This window comes from Oncorhynchus keta, chromosome 2 (genome assembly GCF_023373465.1).
Source record: "Oncorhynchus keta strain PuntledgeMale-10-30-2019 chromosome 2, Oket_V2, whole genome shotgun sequence".
NCBI classification, from domain to species: domain Eukaryota; kingdom Metazoa; phylum Chordata; class Actinopteri; order Salmoniformes; family Salmonidae; genus Oncorhynchus; species Oncorhynchus keta.
This window is the reverse complement of record NC_068422.1, coordinates 59133997-59150429: the sequence shown is the minus strand read 5'-3', so window position 1 is coordinate 59150429 and position 16433 is coordinate 59133997. Positions and strand designations below refer to the sequence as shown.

The following is a 16433-nucleotide window of genomic DNA, read 5'->3' as shown; positions in this document are numbered from 1 at the left end:
AACCTGACCGTTCACATCACAACCACTCAGTAAGACAGTTGTAATTGCCTCGTCTCTGACATAGTTAACACAGAACGTCTGGGTCTAGGCCTAGATGGTGTGAGAAATCTGGGAATCCTGCAATTGCTGATATACTGAAACACCAGCTATTTCATTCAAAGAAGACGGCTGTCTTGAATTGAGAATGTCTTTACTATTAAATAAATACACATGAAATTAGGTACATTTACATTACACAGAAAAGGACGAAAAAACCTATGTAATTGTACTGCTAATTCATTCAATGTCTCATATATAGATATTACGAGACGTGTCCATGTTCACAATATACTCTGGGCAATAAAAAATCACTTTAATACATTTCATCGATCCAAATGTTTAAATCTGAGCATGAGGTTCACCAGTAGTGGAACTGACGGCGGCAGGATGCCACGACACACACCTCCATGTTGGCCTCCAGTTGCTACCCCTGGCACTGGCAGTCCAGGTTAATCTTTTGGAACTACACGACACACCCCTCCATGTTGGCCTCCAGTTGCTACCCCTGGCACTGGCAGTCCAGGTTAATCTTTTGGAACTACACGACACACACCTCCATGTTGGCCTCCAGTTCCCACCCCTAGCACTGGCAGTCCAGGTTAATCTTTTGGAACTACACGACACACCCCTCCATGTTGGCCTCCAGTTGCTACCCCTGGCACTGGCAGTCCAGGTTAATCTTTTGGAACTACACGACACACACCTCCATGTTGGCCTCCAGTTCCCACCCCTAGCACTGGCAGTCCAGGTTAATCTTTTGGAACTACACGACACACACCTCCATGTTGGCCTCCAGTTCCCACCCCTGGCACTGGCAGTCCAGGTTAACGTTTTGGAACTACACGAGGTGTTTGGCCCCGAGCTGAACTGCGTGCAAAAAGCGTGTCAGGGACCCAATAACTCAGACTTAATGGCTGAGCTAGGGCGATTGTTATCTGTTGTGGTATGCTGTAGATATTCCACTGGACCTTAATAAAGAAGAGACTGCAGGGTATTGGTACCCATGAGATTCTAATACGGGAAGGGTTTCATGACACCTGCTAACCTGATAGACATTGTACATGCTGTAATTGATAACCTGGAATGATACGCTGGTATTTGTAGATAACATGGAATGATAACCTGGCATTAGATACCCTGTAATGATAACCTGGTACCCATAAATAACCTGTAATGATAACCGTAATGATAACTTGGTCTTTATAGATAACTGGAACGATAACCTGGTATTTATAGATAACCTGGAATGGTCTTTGATAACCTGGTATCTGTAGATAACCTTGAACGATAACTTGGGACGATAACCTGGCATTTGAAGATAACCTGGAATGATAACCTGGTATTCATGTCCTGTTTATCTTTTGTTACAGTGCTGTCAGTTGATGGCTTAGGAGAGGATGTGCTGGCTGGTACTCTTGGAATTGTCAGAGAGAGAGCTAATATTATGACTGGTCATCTGGGGTGAGACAACGGACATCGATAACCACAGATCTACTGCGAGAGTGAACCCAGCGATCGGACATCGGAAGTTTGAATGGACAAATTAGACATTGGGACACTATACGGAGTGCACAAGGAACGAAAATCTTTCCTAGTAAACCTGGAGGCAGGGAAATGAGTAAGTCATGTCCCAAATGATTGCCTTAATTATTACATATATACCTATATATGAAGTGATGAAACTAGAGACTTATCCGAGTTCAAATATGTTTTTCTTTATGTGTGAAACAGTGTCTTGTAAGGAAGAGATGTGAATATTTTAATAAGATAGAGAAAAATTGTTTGGTTGTAATGTCGACAATGTTTTAGTTGGGTCTGCTTTGTAGGTGTCATTGATAACCAAATGGTGGAGCTGCTCTCTGCTTACTTGCAGCCAGCAGAATGAGTCAATCTATTTTTATCTCATTTCGTATTGTCAACCAAAATAAGGCTGGCTTGAGGCGGAGCTGCTCGCTCAGCTACCAGCTACAATGTCTTTCAATTCACAACATCATGTTATGACAACCATATTTCAATTCAGAAAGGAGTAGGGAGTCAAAAATGAGACAAAATGACTCAATATACATGAAACATATCTGATTATTTTTCTCCTCTATTTTTCACATACTGTAAGCATCTGGTCACACACTCTCAAACACAAAAGATGTCAGGTACGCACGCACACACGCACGCACGCACGCACGCACGCACGCACGCACGCACACACACACACACACACACACACACACACACACACACACACACACACACACACACACACACACACACACACACACACAGAATGATCTACCGAAGTGACACAAAGGGTTTTCCCTACGATGCAAATTGTATTATGTTAGTGTGAAGTTAACTGTATGCAAAGTAACATGGAAGTGTGTTATATATATTTTTTTAAACCTAGCCTTGACTATATTACTTAACCAAAGTTTAAACCCTGATGTTATTGTACGTGGTGGACACTTCCTCTGGAGATGTCATGAAAATAGATACACATTGAATAGAACATATATGTACATATGCTGATGTTTATATTTACGTGTCCTACGATGTGTCGCAAATCATGACATTCGAGACAATTCTATTTAGTTTGACTGTTTAACAATGTTCAGATCTTCAGGAGTCATGTTCCATTTTTATTTCCATGAACATTGAACATGTTGTGGATGCTGCTCCAACAAGATTCATGATTTTCCACTTGACAAGTGGGCTATTTCTTATTTTTTTGTGCTGTTCTCATATAACTGCTCGTAGAAAATCCGCCCACTCTCTTTAGGCCTGCTTTCAAAGACACAGATTTGTATTGCACTGCTTGCTTGTTGCAGCGTTGTCAGACAAATCAAGTGTTTGCTTTTTTAAAAACATAAATGCCATCTTGTGTTTATCCCCATCCTTCTTACGTTCAGTCAACAGCCAAGAACTTAGTAATGCTCGCTCCTGGGCGTACTGTCTATTATTGTGAGGTCGGCCCATGATGACTGTGCTTTAGAGCATCAACTACACAGAGTTCTTTAATTTTTTTTATGTCACTGAAAGGGGTGGAACCTAATATTTTATACTGTATTATTTGCATAGGCAATGTACTGCATTTATATATTCTCTTCCATAAAAAGAAAACTAACATATTTCATTGTACTGTCTGAAAAGACATAGATCACTTGAATCCGGAGATGGAAAATGCTCTGATATCAGTTCCCCCCCACACACACACACACACCACCACTCCACCAATATGTGTCTATTGTTATTGGTTATGATATAGCCCTCTATTACAAAATAGTTAGAGGGCTGTAGTCAAGATTTTCCTCAATATTCAGAAAACCTTATCAAACTTACCATGCTAGCCTCTGCTAAAATTGACTTTGTTATCAAGTTCTTAAGCATCATTGGGCTATTTACCCTTGATCGCAGAAAGAGTAAGCGCTGTCTATTCCCTGATCCCATAGTCCCATTGTTCTACATTTTGAAGCAAACACAAAGCGCATGCACATTCTGAAAATTGATGTCTATCAATCAGTGTATAAGTTTAAATCTAAATCCCTCAGCAATTAATGGTATCATTTAGTGTGCCTGGCAAAGAGTTGCTGTGTCTTGCCATAGTTAAGCTAAACTACTCTTGATTCCCAAATTGTAGTTGAATAAGTAGTAACTTAAGGGAAAACAAAGAGAAAGATGTATCTTTCAAAATCAAGTTTTTCTGGTATATTACGATGTTGCTAGACTGTTAGATACTGTATACTGTTAGATACTGTATACTGTTAGATACTGTATACTGTTAGGAAAACTGACCTTCTTCCTAGTTAACTACCCAATTGGTAGTACAACTCTGAAGTGGTGGCTTCTTTTGAAAATATCAGTCAGTGTTATGTTCCGGCCTAAAGCACTTTGCATAATGATGAGAATATTTAAAAAATCCAAAAAACATTATAAGTAATTGGTATAGCCTGAGTACCCAACAATGATATTTGACCACATTAGAGTAACATATTATGGTAATGGCCTAATTGTGATTGGACTGAACTGAAAAGACAAAGTCAAAGAAAAGGCTTTTTACAATGCCGTAATATCAAAGATGGGGCTTAGACCTGTCTACAGTATCTATGTGTATCCCTAGTATAGATATGAGGCCTGCTTCAAGGTGTGAAACGGTCCAGAAAATGTACAACTACCTGGTCTGTCTTTGAACACTAACCTGGGCCCGTACTCACATAAAGTATCTCAGAGTGCTGATCTAGGATCAGTTCCCCTGTCCAGGTTATCTTATTCATGGTAATATAAAAGGCAAAACTGATCCTTTATCAGCACTCCTCTGACGGCGCTTGATACATACAGCCCCAAGCATGACAAATGCATACAAATCAAATCAAGTTCTTCACTTCAAAATCATGACAAAGACATGTTTTAACCGTTGCATACATTTGAAAGTAGTGCCTTCTTAGGTATAGACGTGGGAGCTGCTAAGGGTCCATAGTATATATAAATATATTTTTTCTGCACACGCTTCATAGTCAACAGGTGTAGGCTAACAGTGAAACGCTTTCACGCACGGTGAAACGCTTACAGGCGGGTTCATTTCCAACAACGCCGAGTTAAAGATAAAAAAAAAAATGTAATACGACATTTAAATAGTGACACGAGGAATTAATACACATTGAATAACAAATAAAAATCAAGAGTAAAAGTAACATGGATATATACAGGGAGTACCAGTCGATGTGCAGAGGTACGATGTAATTGAGGTAGTGTGTTGTACATATAGGTAGGGGCAAATTGACTAGGCAGCCGGATAGATAACTCACAGTAGCGGCATGCGTATGTGGTGAGTGTGAAAGTGTGTGTGTTGCGTCAGTATGCATGTGTGTGCATGTTATGTGTGTGTGGGCTTATTTAGGATGTGTGTGTGTGTTTGTTACTGTAATATGTTTCAGCCATGGAATAATTGTACCATCACTAAGTATGTTTACTGTGAACATCCACATGGAAATGGCATTGGTTATTCTTCTGTTAAAATGTAACTCAATGTTAATGCAGTCTGCGTATGTGTGTGTATTTGAACCATTCATTTTCATGAACACTGGAGGGTCATTAAAGGGAGTGAAATCAAAATGGAACTTGATATTAAAACAACTCCTTTGAAGTGTATTTCAGGAAGTGTATAATATTTTTACAGTCCACATGTGATAAAGTGCCCATGTTTTGGTCAGCCTTGCTTTTCTTCTGCATGATGCTTTGTTTTTGAAAAGTGCATCCTAATCTGAGATGTTTGTATTCTTTTCTTGCGGTTACTTCCTGTCTGTGTACTCCCTTCGGAGCTCGTTCATTTCCTACTTATATTTTTAATTTTTTAAACATTTTATTTAGGTAAATCTTCAGACCTTTTGATTTTCTACATTAATATCATTTTTGTAGGCAGCAATATGAGACGTGATCAAACGGAGTATGTGCAATGTTGAATAAAGAAAAATATAATATATGAAATAAAAAACGACTGCGAGAGTGACTCGAAGGTATTGCAACAACGTGATCTGTGAGTGGTATTCATATGTCACCTCATCATTTACTGGTTATGTCCTTATGCAAGAACATGTTTTGCGTTATTTTCTCTCCTATAGATGTTCATATATAGTGTTTGGCAGGATTCCAAATCCAAAGACGCATATGGCAATTACAATAAATAAGGACTTGATGAATTCAATTCGGAATAAGATGTTTCCCTAAAAATGCTTATTGCTGCCATAGGCATTCTGTGACTCATCCTAGCTTTTCCAAATTTGGAAACAGACAGTGTCACCCAGGGTCTTTTAGAATGTTCCAAGCTTTCTTACGTCTGTCACCCAGTTGCCTCGAAGGCTTCCCAATAACCAGAAATATTCTGTATAAACCGCTCTTGACAATTTTCTTTTACTCTTATCTCATCATTTGAAAGATATTCTTGACAAGACCATTTCTAAAATGTGTTTCTAAACGATGTCCTCAGAAAATCTTAGAGCTACATGGATTTCTCGAGACGATAACCAGTGTAGCCTCGTCGCTAACCAGGCTTCCCGAAAACACGTTAAATGGCAGAAATGAACTGAAGAGGGGTCGAACCACGTCAAACCACTCAAATGCCTTCCTTGGGCAGAGCTCCAAAGGTTCTCACCAGATGAGTGCTGTGAGGACTAAAGATGTCTACAATACAAGCACTGGTGACAAAACATTTTAGAACGTTTGAAGCGCGCTGGTTTTCACAGCATTTCTACTTTATTTCGAGATGAGCTAAGGCTGCAGCACGGGAGAAATGGTCTACGATGCTGGCTATATCAATAATATAATAATAATATATGAATGATAATATGTTTCTGGAGTGATATTTGGCTGTGCAGGCTAGCATGAGGGACAGGAAGTAGCTAGCCACAATGAGGTTCATTTTGAGAAACGTCAGCGAACCTTGTACCGTGAACTACTAGCTAGTTCAATTTCGGTCACGATTAGAAATCCATTAAAAAAAATAAAGAATGTTATTGACCTCAAAGGTTAGCTGTGAGCCCAGTATCTAGCTTATCCAGGGTCAGTGATAGGACTACATAGAGCAACCATGTACTGTCTATCTCCCTCAAACCTCAAAGCCTTTTTTTCTTTGTTCCTAAATTACAAGGGTTGGATTTGCACTAAACATATTGATATGTCAGCACTTAAAAGCCATGTGCAACATCGAGTATATGGTTTGCCTCAGATACACTGTCTGCTGGTATCATTTTAAATTGAGAACATGTAACGTTTAGCTATTCTCTGTTTCAGATGACAGATCCCCATAAGGCCAGTAATGCCACCATGCTGTAGGCCTATGGTTGCATTGGAGATGCATACCATATGATAAGCTGCTAAATGGATTCAGATAGCTGATATACTGAGACAGTGACAATCAAACAAAACAGATTGGAGATCTTACAACTAGACAAAAAGGACATGTTCATTTGAGAATACAACAGAGAAGCACAGACAAGAAAATTACTTTAAACCTATAAAATTCTCTCCACCAACAAGAGGGGTGTGAACAGTTTGTGTCATGAACAGTGCTTGTGCCCATTGAAATAGACTTGGCGCAGGATGTTCCCCAATGCTGGAAGGTGGGCCCCGAGTGAAAACGTTTGGGAACCCCTGGTCTAAAAAATAATAGATCTTTGAGTAGTAACAAGTAGGCTATTATTACTAAAGCATCATTTCAGGTGAACAAAAAAACCTCCATACCAGCGATGGCCAACCTCGCTCCACTGATCCCTGACCTACTGGGTGTTCCGGCCCAGCAATAGCACATTTGATTATCAACTCATTAGGTTGGATAAGTTTAATCAGGTGTGTTATTGCTGGGCTGAAACATAACCCTGCACACCCAGCAGACCTCCAGCAGGATTGGCCTGCTCCAATTGTCATTGGTTGAAACATTATGTATGATGTTTAACTATATTTCTGTATAGAAAATGTGCTTACAGTATGTGGAAATACACATAAAACCCATGGCATATACACTCAGTGTTCAGTTTATTAGGTACACCCATCTAGTACCGGGTCAGAATCCCCTTTGCCTCCAGAACAGCCTGAATTCTTCGGGGCATGGACACGTTGATCAATTGGTATCAAGGGACCTAACGTGTGCCAGGAAAACATTCCCCACACCATTACACCACCACCACCAGCCTGTACTGTTAACACCAGGCAGGATGGGGCCGTGGACTCATGCTGTTTACGCCAAATCCTGACTGCCATAGACATGACGCAACAGAAACAGGGATTTGTCGGACCAGGCAATGTTCTCAATTGTCCAGTGTTGGTGATCGCGTATCCACTGGAGCCACTTCTTCTTGTTTCTAGGTGATACGAGTGGAACCCATCCCTCGTCTGCTGCAATAGTCCATCAGTGACAAGGACCGATGAGTTCTGCCTTCCGAGATGCCGTTCTGCACACCACTGCTGTACTGTGCCGTTATTTTCCTGTTTGTGGCCTGCCTGTTAGCTTTCACGATTCTTGCCATTCTTCTTCGATCTCTCATCAACAAACTGGATGTTTTTTGTTTGTCCCACCATTCTCGGTAAACCCTAGACACTGTCGTGCTTGAAAAGCCCAGGAGGTCGGCCGTTTCTGAGATTCTGCAACTGGTGCGCCTTGCACCGACGATCATACCACGCTCCATGTCGCTTAGGTCACTCGTTTTACCCATTCTAACATTCAATCGAACAGTAACTGAATGCCTTGTCTGCCTGCTTTATATAGCAAGCCACAGCTACGTGGAGCAAATCCTTTTCGTGAACAGGGTGGTGTATCAAATAAACTGGTAGACCTACATATGTTAGCAAATGTTGCTTACAAAAATACCGCTGGTATGCACAGTTGCTTTGTGCGAATGTGTTAAAGTTCACAGTTAGCCATTGTTATGTATGTAATTCACTTCACACTGTAATTCACTAAACAGTGTGTAAAGTTAGTTAGCTAGCTAGCAGCTTATTTGAGTTAGCCTTCAAAGTGGCCTATTACTAGTACTGTAATACACTATTTAACATGTTCTAAATGTATTTACTTACTTGAATAGGTTCTCCCACTGCCTCTGTTTTTTGGATCATTAATAAAACAAACTAATAGTCTTCAATTTTTTTCCAGTGATAGCAAAGTGCAGCCAGCAGCCATATGGATGAATGGAATTGTCACCAGAGCTGTTTAGAATGTGTTGTGATGTTCGACTTTACCAGCATAATCCACTTTCAGTTTCTAGAAACATAAATCACAGACTATCGGCCACACATGAGAACTTCAAAGCGAGCACTTGAAACTAGCAACTCCTCCCTACAAAATGTGTCCTACAGGATGGAAAACAGTGATGCACATAACACACAGCACCCCTTCTATGGGCGTGTGGGGGGGGGGGGGTTCTTGAAATGTAACATCCAATCAACATTCAAACCGTTTTTGCGATAAAAAATTCTCCAGACCTCCAAGGGAGGCGTGACAACGATGTGATTTTGAAGGTATGGCAACGCGAGACTACAACCAGTGTAATCTCTTAAACTCCCATCAAAATCGTCAACTGCTTCAGCAAGTAAACCATCCAACTGTTGCTGTTTGGAATGAATGTGAACTGTCCCTTTGGTTACCTAATGATTTATTCATTACAAAAGCAGAGTGTTAATGTCATGGAACATTTGACGCCAACGTGGAAGTAGTGGTTCGCTGGCTCTGAGTCTTTCCCTCAGTTACTGTTCAATTAGATGAAAGGATCCAGCATGTTTTTTTTTAATGACTGGCCTCTTTCGTCTCTCACTCAGTGTCAGCTCACCTCCGTCACTAGAGATTGAGGATCACAAAAACAGGACGTTTTCTTCCACTGGCATCTTTAGGTTGTTGTTTTTGAAACCTGATGCTCGAGTCGTTCATGTTTGGCACTGTTTTAAATATTTGAAATGGGTCTGTCGTGCTGCAATTGCTTGACTCTTGGACAAGCGCCAGCCGCATCAGTCAAGCCCTCGACAAAGGCATTGAGCTGTACCTGCTCTCTGCGCTTCTCACAAATGAGCTCCACAGGGACACGTCCACAGCAGCAGCCACTGTTTGCAGCAGCCAAACCACAAGCGTCACCACAGGGACATTTAACCCAGCTGTTTTTAGACAAATACCACTGAAGCCAAAAATCTGACAAATACCTAAAGTATTTGAAATGTTGATGAGTGCATGATTACTTCATTACGTTTTTTTAAAGGGGACACGACATTTGAAATACGCCTGGAGCAAGGGTAACAAAATAATTGTCCCCTTGACGATTCTGGATTCTTATCGTACTGATCATCAAGGAGTCAATTATTTTGTTACCCTGGCTTCAGGTGTATCTGAAGTGTCCTCTCCCCTTTAAGAAAGGGAATGAGGAAATAATGCACTTGTCATTGTGTGTGATAGTGTTCTCTCTCAAAGGTCAATGTGTGACACTGGGGCAAGACCACGGGTGCGTAAATTAGACCTATGTGGAGTTATATATAGCCGGGCGCCCATCACAGCTGTCCTCTGAAACTGGGTGAACCTGCAGAGGGGGATACAAAAGGTTCTGGCCACATACACTTGCAGCGCACACAAGCACATGCCGGGACACACATGCGCAACACATACAGAAACACCCCCAGACCGCATATAGAGTAATGTTTGTTGTTGGTTCCATCGCTTTTGTTAGAGCCTACCACCGTCTTCCAGGAATAGGCTCCATCACTCAAAGGCGTAACACAAGACTTGACAGAGAACAATATCCCTGCACATGGTAGGCCCAGCGCTACGTTCCCATGCCAGCAAATGTGACGTTCCTCTTTTCTGCCCTCCTTCCACTCGGAGCACTGGGAAACAAAATGCCTCTGTACGGTACCGGCCCCTGAAATGGGACACCCCAAAACCCCAATGGTACCGGTCTACTACTCTACACACCCCCGTTCCTTCCCATCCCTCCCTCCTACGAGCTATCTTACCATTTGCAATAGTGGTCTGTATAATTGGACAGCAGGTTGTCAGAGACATGAAGATGACGTATGTATGTGTCCTACAAAATCACCCCTCGTGTCAACAGGTGACAAAAAAACATGTCATGTTGATGGATAAGGCTGATGGATGAGATGTCCTTGTACTGGTTTGAAAACGCTAATAGTCAAAGACAACCGTGCTATGACTCAAGCACCAACCTTCCCTAAGGGTGTGTTTACAGAAGCATTGCAGACAGCGTGACTGGCCCTGACCTTGGATGTGGAGCGATAGCATTTTTCTTGCTCTCTCAACTCATCAAACGTAGTGATTTAATACATGTGAAACGGCTACGGTGAGCACATTAAAGGGCTTCACCTGAATAAGGTAAACAAGAGGTTTTGAGATGCACTAGTGTTTGCGGTGAGGTGTTTTTTTCTGCAAAAGACTCAATAGAAGTGTGTTTACCTAACCTAAGGGTGAATTTAATCACACCTGCATTAGCAATGTTCAAGCATTATCTTTGTTGACACGACTGCTAACCCTGCACATGTCCAAATTCTGAGAACGGGAAGTATATTTCCCCATGTTTACGTACTGTACTGTGAATACTGAAAAGCAAAACTTGAGAGAAGATGAGAAGTGTCACAAAATGTAATAAGAAGACTTGTATTTGAGTGGGGGAAAATCGATGAAAATACAAATAGGCTTTTTCAGTCATTGTTCACTTGTCAACTAGCCGTCATCTCACAAAACAAATACAATCTAAATGTAAGCAGAAATTGCTTTATGTTGGGACTGTCTAACTTGGTAGAGGTGATACCTAAGATAACAGAAAATAATGTGCTCCCACCTTGTGGCACTAAAATCATGCATTTACAGGGTAGTTGCATAAACCAGTACATTCTAATTACATTGTAAGTATACATTGTTAATTGGCATTTTGCTAGTACTTACAAATTGTGATCCTTCATATAAAGTAGGAACAAACTGGTACTATGGCTTGAACAGGTAGACAGTTAAGCCCAGTAACGTACAATATCTGTGGTTGAACCCCTAACACTGAATTCATAACATCTGTAATCAACTCACAACAGTACATTCATCATGGCACCTCTGTGCGTTTGGGGTTAGGTGGTCACAGGTCAACTGCCAAAGGGAGGTCAAGTTCCAATGATGAGGTTTTGACCTATTGCGTTGATTTGCCAGCCAGAGCTTTGGAGCATGTTGTTATGTCTTCACTGTTCCATAATCCCACCAGATCCAAGATAACCACAAGGCTGTGGAGAATTATATTCTTGGATGGATTAAAAACATGTTTTGTTAGGTAATGTGAGGAGTGCTTATGATGAGTGGGCTTCACTCCTTCAACCCCCTGTCTATGATTGCAAAAGAAAAGAGGGAGTAAAAAAGGATGTTTGGGAAGATATTTTTATTTTATGGCGGCTTGAATAAGGCAAAAATAAATTAACTTTGCTGAACTATATACCAGACTTTTTACAAAAGCAAATCATTAAAGATCTATGGTAAAGACAAGCATATTCAATACACATGTCATGATACATTACACTCTGATCACCTTGCTGAGCTAGTTTTAGGTATAGCAGTTACCTACAGAATGAGCCTGTGTATGGCCTAGTGTAGTTGATCCAAATGGTTGAGCCATTCATGTGTGCACTTTCCCCATGACTATGTAATGTTCCGGGCTCGTCATAGCCTATCAATGAAAGGGCTGCAAATAAGACATCAGTTTGATAGTAGGCGTTATGTAACGCGTGATGTTTTGCTCCAATTGTCTGCAGGAGCTCTGTCTGAGCTTATCCCCTTGTCTCTTGAGGACGCTGCCAGGAATCAGGCCGTTTGTACGCAGAGAGAGGGCGCTGTGTTGCTCTGGCAGCGAAATGCATTTGGGTGAGGTGTGAAGGGGAAATTCTGTTTGTTGTCATGGTAACTGCCGGCATGGTTTGTCTGGAGCAAAAAAACATACCCTGGCAAGGGGCTAGTCTGATTCCAGCACTGATTCAGAGGAGAGCTCTCATCCATATCCTCCATTTTGAAAGAGAGGTTGATCTTATTGAAAAGGCTAAACGTTTTATTGTGCACAGAATTTGAAGAACTAAAGGCTAAGACCCTGTTCAATCAAAACATGGAACTGGATTTTCAGGTAAAGTGCATACCCAGCAAACAGGGGATTTCCTGAGGACATGCAGTGACATTCCCATTAGGTCCCTTAAAGGTTTTGACTGACATTCTAAGAACCTTGAGTGATGGTCCCAAGGGAACATTCTCTGGGGGACCTTTGTCTAGTTCCCTGTAAGTTCCCAGGACGTCACTGAGGACCATGTCAGGACGTTCATTTTTACTAGTCCCGAGGATGCTGTGAGATGCTGCTTTGGGAACATTCTCTGGGGAACCTTTGTCTAGTTCCCTGTAAGTTCCAACGTCCTAAGGACTAGTAAAATGAACATCCTGAGAACGTCCTGATTCCAGCACTCTGGTGGAAATTTTCTGGGGGACCTTTGTCTAGTACCCTATAAGTTCCCTGGACGTCCCTGAGGACCTTATTAGGACATATTTTGGATGTTAATTTTACTAGTCCTTAGGACGTCGCATGATAGTCCCAAGGGAACGTTCTCTGGGAGACCTTTGTCTAGTTCCCTGTAAGTTCCCGGGGACATCACTGAGGACCATGTCAGGACCTTTATATAACGTTCTCAGGAGGTTAATTTGACTAGTCTTTAGGGCGTCGTGTGATGATCACAAGGGAACGTTCTCCAGGGGAACTAGACAAAACCTCCACACGTTCATAACACAACGTCCTGATGACTTTTGGCGACCATTTCGCGACGTCCTAACTACTCATTATTGTTTGCCGGGCAACAATAAAAATCCTCCTGTGCAGCAAGTTGTCACCGTCTATGGCAGGGTTCCCTGACTGACGGCCCACAGGTGTTTGGCCCCCCAAGTTTTCTGACATAAAAGACTGTAAAAACACCCGAAAATCAGATCCAAATTATTTACATTTTAGAAATCTGTTCCAAAGTCTTTCTTCGCATAATGGAGAGATGCTGTATATGTGATTGTACACAAATGTAAGCAAGTTTTGAAATGATTAGGTTTTAGTCAAATGTTATATCTGTTTCGGCTTCTTGTAGTCAATTTGCAGTCTACAAATTATTTGCAATTATGTTCCAGGCCCTGACCATCCGCTCATGCTAATGCCCTTTACAGGGGACCAGGACAGTAAAATAATCATCAGGAAAGTCCTTCTAAATAGATACATTATCTGTGGATATATCAATAAATCTATGTCCTTAATGTGGATAACTTGGGAATTGTAATTGGCAATCTGTGAAAAAGAGAGAGTTGACTGGCCGTTGAGTGGCACCCTGACTGAAGAGAGTGATAGCAGTCTGCGCTAGTCTTGGCTAAGCTGAGACACAGTTGTTTGCTGCCACTGCTTGTTTTGAGATACATTTCAGGCTGACATCTTCCAGACTTCCCTGACGAGGAGAAGAGGAGAGAAAGAGAGAATCAGAACACTTCTTCTTCAAGTCACACGCACTAGAGGAATATAAATGCATTCATCAAAGACCACACACACACACACAACTGAAGCATGTGGCATGTGCAGATGTAACGTTCGCCTAATTCACTCATACTCGACTGTAATCCGCTGCACAACTGTAACATGATTGAGGTCTGCTTTGATTGTTTGCACGAGTGTGAACCAAAAGTCATACACAATCCTCCTCCAAGAACCATACTAAAATTAGCATGACCTTTTTAAATCTTGTTTTTCTCACAGACCAAAATAGAAACGAAATGGCTCGAAGAGAAACAAAAAGCATCCTCTGGTTCTGAGAAATTTCTGAGCGCAGGCTTTACATAAAATGAGCATTGATACATTTTAGCGTGGACTCACGTAACCACGCTCGATTTGAAACATACTGAAGAAGCAGGGAAAAAAATGTGAAACGTATTTAATTTCTCAGAGTTGCTCGGCTAATGAATTTGCAGTAAAGCTGCAGACGTGACACACGGCGGCGTTGACAGCGACGCGCTTTGACAGGGAGCTGGCATTGGGGAGCAGCTAAACTGATAGACTCATGCTGTTATGGTAATGTTGCCTTCGGCGTTGTTGGCCTTCTCAGCATCTGTTCTGAAAGCTCCTAAATCCGGAGAGAAGGTGCCGACCTAAACAGGTACGTATGCACGTAGCACTGGGATAGGATCTATGTTTGCCCACCTGTACCTAACTTTGACCAAAGTAAGTTACCAGACGGATCCAGCGCCAGTTTCCGAGGACAGATTTATTTTCTCCATCTTTACATCCAGAGGCTATATAGGCTCCAAATCATTGATGCATGACTGGAAAAAGGCATCCAAGACCAAATTAACCCGGGGGGCCCAGAAACTGTCTTCAGCAACTCAGTTATTCATCCCAAATACGATGTCCAAATCTTCATCTTAACCTTTAACAGAGGTTTGGTGATTAATACAGACATAGACATTCTATGTTTGTAGACCCGCCATTCAGGGCGCAGAGTGTAACGATGTGCGCTGCGAGTCGGGAAGTAAGTTCAGGGAGGGAATGTTTTAATAAAATAAACAGAACATAATACAAAACAAGAACCTCGAACAACGCACACACATGAAACAGAAACAATGACGCCTGGGGAAGGAAGCAAAGGGAGTGACAAAATTAAGGCAGGTAATCAAGGAAGTGATGGAGTCCAGGTGCGTCTGTAGACGCGCAGCTGCACGTAACGATGGTAACAGGTGTGCGCCATAACGAGCAGCCGTTAGAGGCCGGAGAGGGAGTACACATGACACAGAGCCACCTGTTTAAAATAAATACAAGTTAGCCTGTTCTGCATGTAATTCTGCCATTAATTTGTGTCACATAATTGCAAACAATGTAAAGAAAGAAATCCTTGAGTTAATAAAGCAGTATACAAACTTGGTCTCTTTAGCCCCCCGCACCTCTCTGATTCAGAGGGGTTAGGTTCAATGCGGAAGACACATTTCGGGTTGAATGCATTAAAAGTTGTGCTGACTAAACTGACTAGGTATGACCTTTTCCTTTCCCTTTCCTTCTTGAGTAAGGCAGCTCCAAGATGCAGCTGTTTCAAACTATCTCAGTGCTTTCTGTGGTGGAGGGGCAGCCAGCAAAAGCACAGAGTGTAGGCGTTGTTGATCTTCTCTGGTTGAGCTGTGATTGGCTCATGGTTCTGTCACTCATGGGGACAGTACATCACCGCAGAATCTACGGGTAGAGCTAGGCAGTTCAAGACCCCTTTGGGTACTGCCATAGATTTACAGTAGAAGTGCCCGTCAAAGAAAGCTCAAGGTCATTGTCCACAGATAAAATGACGTCAAATCACACTGTATCTCCTTGTAGCTGATTAAACTGATCATGTCAACATCATACTTTCTAAATCTTAGCTAACAAGCTAGCTAAGCAGTCATCATCATTAATCATGTCAACAATCTACTTGATCCTTGTAATATGAAGAGAAATTAAAGACCAGCCATTGGACATAAACATTACACAACAAGTCGGAAATTTGTAATTCAACATTGAGTGGTTTGGAAGGAAGCAGTGCGAGCGTCTCAAAGCAATCACCATTTTGCTTCCCCTGCCTTCTATTCAGTGGAGAGGGTGTGTGATCCAAGTAGGTTAAGGATTTAAAACGTGTCTGAAAGGGTCTCAAAACATGAGAACTGTGCATCACATGTAGACATCGCTGTTAAACTTAGATTACTGGGGAAACATTGACCTTCACAACCAAGAATGGAGGATAATAGGTACATGCTTGCCAGAATTATAGCATGCATTCAATTGTGTGGTAATTGTGAGGCAGCACTGCGGGGCAATGATGAGTCGGTCAATACCTGCCCAGGCATTTTCAGGGGAATATTTTAGACC

At 41.8% G+C, this 16433-nt stretch overlaps 2 protein-coding genes across 3 annotated transcripts in view; one reads left to right on the top strand and one right to left on the bottom strand.

Annotated features, from left to right (window-relative positions):
- LOC118357506 (potassium voltage-gated channel subfamily A member 1-like) overlaps positions 1-5541 on the top strand; it is a 36985-nt gene extending 31444 nt beyond the window's left edge. The window contains exon 3 of the mRNA XM_035734665.2: positions 1410-5541. The gene's annotated coding sequence lies outside the window, so the exon portion shown is untranslated. The remainder of the gene's footprint in view (positions 1-1409) is intronic.
- LOC118362223 (CD151 antigen-like) overlaps positions 1-16433 on the bottom strand; it is a 147503-nt gene that overhangs the window by 40814 nt on the left and 90256 nt on the right. Inside the window, exon 8 of one of the 2 annotated variants that reach the window (XM_052479237.1) lies at positions 11919-14004. The exons of the other annotated variant lie outside the window; for it this stretch is intronic. Coding sequence (XP_052335197.1) covers positions 13930-14004 — 75 coding nt within the window. The 3' untranslated portion in view covers positions 11919-13929. Of the gene's footprint in view, positions 1-11918; positions 14005-16433 lie in introns of those variants that run through there. 2 annotated transcript variants of the gene reach the window in all.